Below are 8019 nucleotides of genomic sequence, written 5' to 3'. Positions count from 1 at the left end.
ATTCAACGAACGATTGATAGGAGGTATTTATCTTTCGAATTATGATACGATCAAATTATTTATTTATTTATTTATTTTCGTAAGATAATTCTAATTAGATACATTATGTTCGTCATTCTAATAGTATTATAATATCCTGTTTATCCGTGAAATTTAGTGAAAAAATAAATGATAATTTTAATAACTATTTGATCGATTATTCATCACAAATGTACAATTTCTATCCCCGATTAGCAATAGTTTCATACAAAGATGTTATTATATTGGCTAACATACATGTATTGTACAAGTCTACTCATGAATCTAAAATTCTTATATCTCGTATAAAATCTCATATAATAGTTTGAAAGTGGTATTTAAGCACCATGTACATGATTAGTAGTCAACAATATATATACTATTCTGATATAAATGTATTTACAATATGTTAGAACGTATACGATTTAATAAAATTATGATCCTGCATATGAAAAGTATTAATGTGCTTCTGGCGACTGTGACAGAAGAACTACGAGGACCCAGAATTGTAGCAATGCCTGTAAGAAGTTTAAAAGAATATAAAAATTAATTTTTGATGGAATATCAAATATATAATATTCTTTTAAACATATTGTGGTAATTAATATACTTGCCATGTAAATTAGTACTAAAATCCTTGCAAGCGGATATCTTCTTAAAAAAACACCTGTGCGAATACTGATAGCATCTAATGAAGAGTAAGCTCTTTTCACCCTTCGAGTAACTCCAGTGTCAAATGGAGTTTCCATTAAAAATGTTGGTACTTGAGCTTTGGCATCGTCGGTATCATTTAAGTTATTATAAAGAATATTGCGCCGACTATTTCTAAGTTCATGCTATAGAAAAATATAAAACTCAATATTTATACTAAATTGTGTACTATTTATCTGAAAAATGTATTGACTCACCTCTATCTTTTCCAATTGCAGTCTTAGAGCATTCCTTTCAGTTGTTAAACTTTCTAATGCTTGTTGTTTCGAAACTAAGGTTTTCGTAAGAGATGCCAATCTTGATTCCACTTCACTATTTGGTGTGGAACTTGCAGATAATTGCATTCTTAATCTGCTAATTTCAGAATTATTCTTTTGTAGCTGTGAAGTGTAACTATTTCGTTGGCGAATTAGTTCATCTTTCAGTGATCTTATTTCCTAAAATAATGTTGGTATATATTAATCATTCTAAATGTACACTTGAATATAAACGCACTTCTGAGTGTAATCTTGCATCTTCTTCTGCATCTAGCCTCCTACGTCTTTCAGTTGCAAGGATTTCTTGAGCCTGTACATTTGCTTCAGCAGAATTTTGTCTCATCTTTTCTAGCTTTACATCTGCATTCATTAATTCTTCACGTACTATTCTTAATTGTTCAGAAATCTGTTGATTTTCTTCTCTAAGAATGTCACGTTCTTGCCTACCCAGAAAATAATATATTGAAAATTAAAAACAATTTATTAAACATTTACTTTGGTATGTCATTGAATTTACCTTAACTGGTTCAATTCCATGATCATTGTATCATCCATCCCTGTTGATTCATTAGATCTCAATTCTGTTATCAATTTTTCTTTTTCTTGTAATGTTTTTAAAGCTCTAGCTTTATGTTGATCCAAATCAGCTCTAGTAGAATTTAATTCTGATCTACTTCGTTCTAAAGCAATTTGTAGTTCTACTACTTGCTTAGATAATTGTATCTTTTCTACATTTAAAGACTGTAATTTTTCATTCAAAACAATGATTTCTTTCTGATGATCTGTCTCCTGTTTTCCAAGTAATTCAGTTCTCTCTTCCAAATTTCTTTCTATTTCTTTCAAATACTTTTTAATATATTTATTATCAGATGAATTGATTAATTTGTTTACTTCTACATGCTTCTGCTGATCATCATATTCATATCCTTGTTGCATATTATATCCTAAAAAATGTTAAAAGTTTGTTATGCTTCCACAGACATATATATATATATATAAATTAAATAAAGTATGATTAGTATAACTTTGCTACCAAATCATTACCTTACCATTATCGAAAACACTTCCTAGACTATGGTCCCCTATTGATTCTTTGTTTGTTATATCATTTTTACAAACATTATCATCTTTTATATTTACATTATCACGATTAAAATTATCTGGAAATTCTATGGATGCATGCATAGGACTAGGACTTGAACAATCACTATGATTTGATAACTCTGATATAGAATCTGTAGTATCTGTTGGATGCTCCACCATAAGCGATGAAGGTGTAGGTGGTGACATTAAGATTTCTGCAATGTTTTTCTTTGGACTTGAATTAGGAGTATTTAAAAAGGTAAGAAGTTCTTCGTCCTTTGACACACTAACAACTGAATTTGTCAATGAGGAAAGGTTTGATGTTGATTCAATGTAAGGTTGTTTCGATGAGTCTGTAGTCAATTGTAATACTGTTCCTTCTTGTGCTTTAACACTGCAATTTGTAAAATTATATATTATGATCTCAGTAAATTACTTAACAGGAAATGTAGTCACAAAAGACAATTTCATATTTATGTTTTTACCATGATTCAGGAGGAATCCATGTAACATGTGTCAATTGGGATTGTGGTAATTCATATTTATCTTTATTCAAAACTGCTGCAGTATTTTTATCTATTTTATTTAAAAGATTTTCTGCCTTGTCAGCGAGACCTGAGAACCAGGCCATTTTAACAAAAACGAACACAAACACTTGTTATAAATTTGATGACGTTTAACACCTGACAAAATTCATACTTTCAAGCCACTGGTACATAACCTACAATAAAATTCGAATCAAATGGATCAATAACTACTTGAAATTGTAAAAAGTTCAGTACAGACAAGGTTGTGGTGTAAAAAAGATAATGGAAACTACTGTTTCACAATTAGTATGATATTTGTTATTAGGTTTTATAAAAATATGAATATTAAGATTTTTAAATGAATTAGTATATTATTATCGGCAGATGATAGTCAAATTTAATAATAAAATGATTTAAAGGGCAAGAAAAATTAATTATTATAAACATATTTTTTTGTGATATTTATTCATTTTTGATGTTACAATTATGTAATATACAATGCAATAATAAACAATAACTGAACAGTAGTAGATCTCCAATATTGCTGCATATTATTTTGTAATATTCGTTATAATGAACTATTTAAGTTCACTAGATTTTTCCTATTCTTTTTGTAGTTGAATGCAAAATTTTAAGCTTTTGCGGCAGCAAGAGCTTCAAGATCAGAAATACACTGGGCTAAATTTGCCTTTTCTAGCTCTGGTGTAATAGCTTTTAGTACACTGTTTGTAATCCACTGTACCATGTGTCTCTGAGCAATTCTGCGCTCCACAGCTTCAACTTGAGCCTGGTAATCGAGACGTTTCTTAACCTGTAATTAATTATTATGATTATTAATATAAATAATATAAATAAAAATGATGTATTATGAATTTTACTCTTTAATATTTAATACAGTTTTTTAATGCTTTTATGTACTAGTATTTTATATTATGTAATATTTACTGTATTATACTTTGCTTGCAATGAAAACTCCTATAATTTATAATTATGGTTTTTGTATGATTAAATACTAATATATTACCTCACTGTAAACCTTTGCAAGTCGTTCCCTATAAGCAGCTTCTAGCTGTACCAATATATTCTGTTTTTTAATATCATAAATTAAGAATTGCGCATCAGCCATCCATTTCTGTTTTTCTAATTCTTTCACTGATTTTTCAAGCTCTGTTAATTCATCAATTCTTGTTTGCTCAAGTTCAGCATCATATTCTGCAACCTTTTTGTCTAAAGCTGCTCCAATTTTTGCACCATACTTAATATGAACAAACATTATAATTGAAAGTAATGAGAGTCCATTATAAAACTCATGTTCCAAGACAAACCATTCTTTAGAAACTAAATAGGTTGATACACTGAATAAGAACATGTATGGACCTAAATATTCAAACAGATATAAAAACTATATATGACATTATTTATGATAAAATAGCTATATATATTACAAATTATTAAGTTACCTGTTACACCAGTTTTAGGATAAAAGAATGTAAACCAGGTTTCTGGAATAAATCCTAATCTAACAGGAGGATGAGACTCAGGACGCTTCATTCGTCGTGGATCATCTGCAGGGCATACTAATGCGCTAGTCTGAGCTCCACGAGCGCTTATAGATTTTATTTGAGCACAAGCTATAAAACAGATTATAAGCAATAAAACATATTACTGAAAATACAAAGTTTCATTAGTACATTTCATACACTGTTTAGTAAGTAGATACCCATAATTGGGTATGACCTAATATCACTTCTTAATAATTAGATAGTAAATTTTTAAATCCATATCTTTTAAAATATATTATGTATGCAAAGATTCAACATACAAGTTCGAATAAATATATTTTAAAGCAAAATACCGACACATTTGTCTTATATTATTACATAATGCGATAGAATAATTGACACGAAATTGATAACATTAATAGTAAAATATCATAAGTAGTGAGCTAACAATAACGTAAAAAGTTTTTTAGTTAAATAATTACAATTAATTTAACTTCCAATTTTCACTTACCATTACGAAAACCCAATCTCGACAACATTTTGTTGCCCCTCCGTTATACCAAGTTTTACCCAGATCAATCCGAAAAGGTACAACAGACCATATTGAAGTTAGTTGAGGAAACTCGTCACAGAATAGTGGGGGCGCTCCCTTGAGGATAATCACATAAGCTAAAGATTATATAAACGTTATTCTCTTGCTTGTATTCCATATTATCAATTGATAGAATAACATCTCCCAATTTTTATTGTCGTGCATTTCCAGCAGAGATCCATTTAAAATGTTTTATTAAGAAGATTTTAATCAACTTTCAAAATGACCGCCACAGAGTGTTGTTAGTAGCGCCATCTAACAACAAAGCACGGAACTGTGACAAGCGTATGCAGAATACCTACCGAGCTCTGAAGGTAAATTGTCGGTATCCTGTGTGAAGGTAATGTACCATCAGCGTAATTTATATTATAGTTCCACTCTCTACGAGTAGATGGCGCCACGCGCGAACTGAGTAAGGGTGCGTTCAGATCAGACAAGCAATGGTACAAATAGCCTATTATGAACGAGGTTTTATGTAATGCAGAAAAGCAACTCATCTGTCCATTCCTGACATCGTGCAAGAGCCTGGAGTACACCGCACACTAATATGTACATATTATTATAATAATTGCGTCATAGAATTAAGTATTAATAATGTATGCGTTTACTAATAAGATATATTAAGTCATTTGATGTACAAAAGTATTTGAAAATAAATATGAATAAAAACATATATTTGCATATTTACTTATAAATCCTTTCATTCCCATTCCCAGAAATTGTTCCAAACCATAGAAATAAAAAAATAAAAAACAAAATACTGAGAATTTGTATAAGGAGAACATAAGTTGCGAGGAGGTGTCTTTTGTGCTACTTTTTGGAATTTTGTTGACGTTATTTATAAGAATCCCCGGGGCGCGATTTTTGAAAATTTGTATCAGGAGAACATAAGTTGTTAGGAGGTATCCGTGCCACTTCTTGGAAATCTGATGACGTCAAATTCCAAGAATTCCCGACGCGCGATTTTTGAAAATTTGTAACAGGAGAACATGAGTTGCGAGGAGGTATCCCTCGTGCCACTTCCTGGAATTTTGACGACGTCAAATTCCAAGAATTCCCGGGCGGGATTTTTGAAACTCCAGCGACCAATTTTGGAAATTTGTATCAGGAGAACATAAATTGCGAGGAGGTATCCCTCGTGCCACTTCCTGGAATTTTGATGACGTCAAATTCCGAGAATTCCCGGGCGGGATTTTTGAAACTCCAGCGACCAATTTTGGAAATTTGTATCAGGAGAACATGAGTTGCGAGGAGGTATCCTTCGTGCCACTTCTTGGAAATCTGATGACGTCAAATTCCAAGAATTCCCGACGCGCGATTTTTGAAAATTTGTAGCAGGAGAACATGAGTTGCGAGGAGGTATCCCTCGTGCCACTTCCTGGAATTTTGATGACGTCAAATTCCAAGAATTCCCGGGCGGGATTTTTGAAACTCCAGCGACCAATTTTGGAAATTTGTATCAGGAGAACATAAATTGCGAGGAGGTATCCCTCGTGCCACTTCCTGGAATTTTGATGACGTCAAATTCCGAGAATTCCCGGGCGGGATTTTTGAAACTCCAGCGACCAATTTTGGAAATTTGTATCAGGAGAACATAAATTGCGAGGAGGTATCCCTCGTGCCACTTCCTGGAATTTTGATGACGTCAAATTCCGAGAATTCCCGGGCGGGATTTTTGAAACTCCAGCGACCAATTTTGGAAATTTGTATCAGGAGAACATAAATTGCGAGGAGGTATCCCTCGTGCCACTTCCTGGAATTTTGATGACGTCAAATTCCGAGAATTCCCGGGCGGGATTTTTGAAACTCCAGCGACCAATTTTGGAAATTTGTATCAGGAGAACATAAATTGCGAGGAGGTATCCCTCGTGCCACTTCCTGGAATTTTGATGACGTCAAATTCCGAGAATTCCCGGGCGGGATTTTTGAAACTCCAGCGACCAATTTTGGAAATTTGTATCAGGAGAACATAAATTGCGAGGAGGTATCCCTCGTGCCACTTCCTGGAATTTTGATGACGTCAAATTCCGAGAATTCCCGGGCGGGATTTTTGAAACTCCAGCGACCAATTTTGGAAATTTGTATCAGGAGAACATAAATTGCGAGGAGGTATCCCTCGTGCCACTTCCTGGAATTTTGATGACGTCAAATTCCGAGAATTCCCGGGCGGGATTTTTGAAACTCCAGCGACCAATTTTGGAAATTTGTATCAGGAGAACATAAATTGCGAGGAGGTATCCCTCGTGCCACTTCCTGGAATTTTGATGACGTCAAATTCCGAGAATTCCCGGGCGGGATTTTTGAAACTCCAGCGACCAATTTTGGAAATTTGTATCAGGAGAACATAAATTGCGAGGAGGTATCCCTCGTGCCACTTCCTGGAATTTTGATGACGTCAAATTCCGAGAATTCCCGGGCGGGATTTTTGAAACTCCAGCGACCAATTTTGGAAATTTGTATCAGGAGAACATAAATTGCGAGGAGGTATCCCTCGTGCCACTTCCTGGAATTTTGATGACGTCAAATTCCGAGAATTCCCGGGCGGGATTTTTGAAACTCCAGCGACCAATTTTGGAAATTTGTATCAGGAGAACATAAATTGCGAGGAGGTATCCCTCGTGCCACTTCCTGGAATTTTGATGACGTCAAATTCCGAGAATTCCCGGGCGGGATTTTTGAAACTCCAGCGACCAATTTTGGAAATTTGTATCAGGAGAACATGAGTTGCGAGGAGGTATCCTTCGTGCCACTTCTTGGAAATCTGATGACGTCAAATTCCAAGAATTCCCGACGCGCGATTTTTGAAAATTTGTAGCAGGAGAACATGAGTTGCGAGGAGGTATCCCTCGTGCCACTTCCTGGAATTTTGATGACGTCAAATTCCAAGAATTCCCGGGCGGGATTTTTGAAACTCCAGCGACCAATTTTGGAAATTTGTATCAGGAGAACATAAATTGCGAGGAGGTATCCCTCGTGCCACTTCCTGGAATTTTGATGACGTCAAATTCCGAGAATTCCCGGGCGGGATTTTTGAAACTCCAGCGACCAATTTTGGAAATTTGTATCAGGAGAACATAAATTGCGAGGAGGTATCCCTCGTGCCACTTCCTGGAATTTTGATGACGTCAAATTCCGAGAATTCCCGGGCGGGATTTTTGAAACTCCAGCGACCAATTTTGGAAATTTGTATCAGGAGAACATAAATTGCGAGGAGGTATCCCTCGTGCCACTTCCTGGAATTTTGATGACGTCAAATTCCGAGAATTCCCGGGCGGGATTTTTGAAACTCCAGCGACCAATTTTGGAAATTTGTATCAGGAGAACATAAA

At 34.3% G+C, this 8019-nt stretch overlaps 2 protein-coding genes across 2 annotated transcripts; both read right to left on the bottom strand.

Annotated features, from left to right (window-relative positions):
- Positions 1–55: 55 nt before the first annotated feature.
- Positions 56–2877, bottom strand: Golgin84 (golgin A5). Its single transcript, XM_012292288.2, has 7 exons — positions 2555–2877; positions 2036–2463; positions 1504–1930; positions 1225–1429; positions 927–1166; positions 633–854; positions 56–536 (listed from the first exon to the last, which is right to left on the bottom strand). Exons 1-7 carry the CDS (start codon positions 2698–2700, stop codon positions 477–479), a joined length of 1728 nt encoding a protein of 575 aa, XP_012147678.2. The 5' UTR covers positions 2701–2877; the 3' UTR covers positions 56–476.
- A 165-nt stretch (positions 2878–3042) lies between these two features.
- On the bottom strand, positions 3043–4770 carry ATPsynB (ATP synthase subunit b, mitochondrial). Its single transcript, XM_003706263.3, has 4 exons — positions 4610–4770; positions 4057–4227; positions 3621–3973; positions 3043–3407 (listed from the first exon to the last, which is right to left on the bottom strand). The coding sequence occupies exons 1-4, from the start codon at positions 4635–4637 to the stop codon at positions 3228–3230; spliced, it is 732 nt and encodes a 243-aa protein (XP_003706311.1). The 5' UTR covers positions 4638–4770; the 3' UTR covers positions 3043–3227.
- Between the last annotated feature and the right edge of the window lie 3249 nt (positions 4771–8019).

The sequence above is a fragment of the Megachile rotundata genome, chromosome 4, assembly GCF_050947335.1.
Source record: "Megachile rotundata isolate GNS110a chromosome 4, iyMegRotu1, whole genome shotgun sequence".
NCBI lineage: Eukaryota > Metazoa > Arthropoda > Insecta > Hymenoptera > Megachilidae > Megachile > Megachile rotundata.
This window is presented reverse-complemented; position numbering and strand designations above follow the sequence as displayed.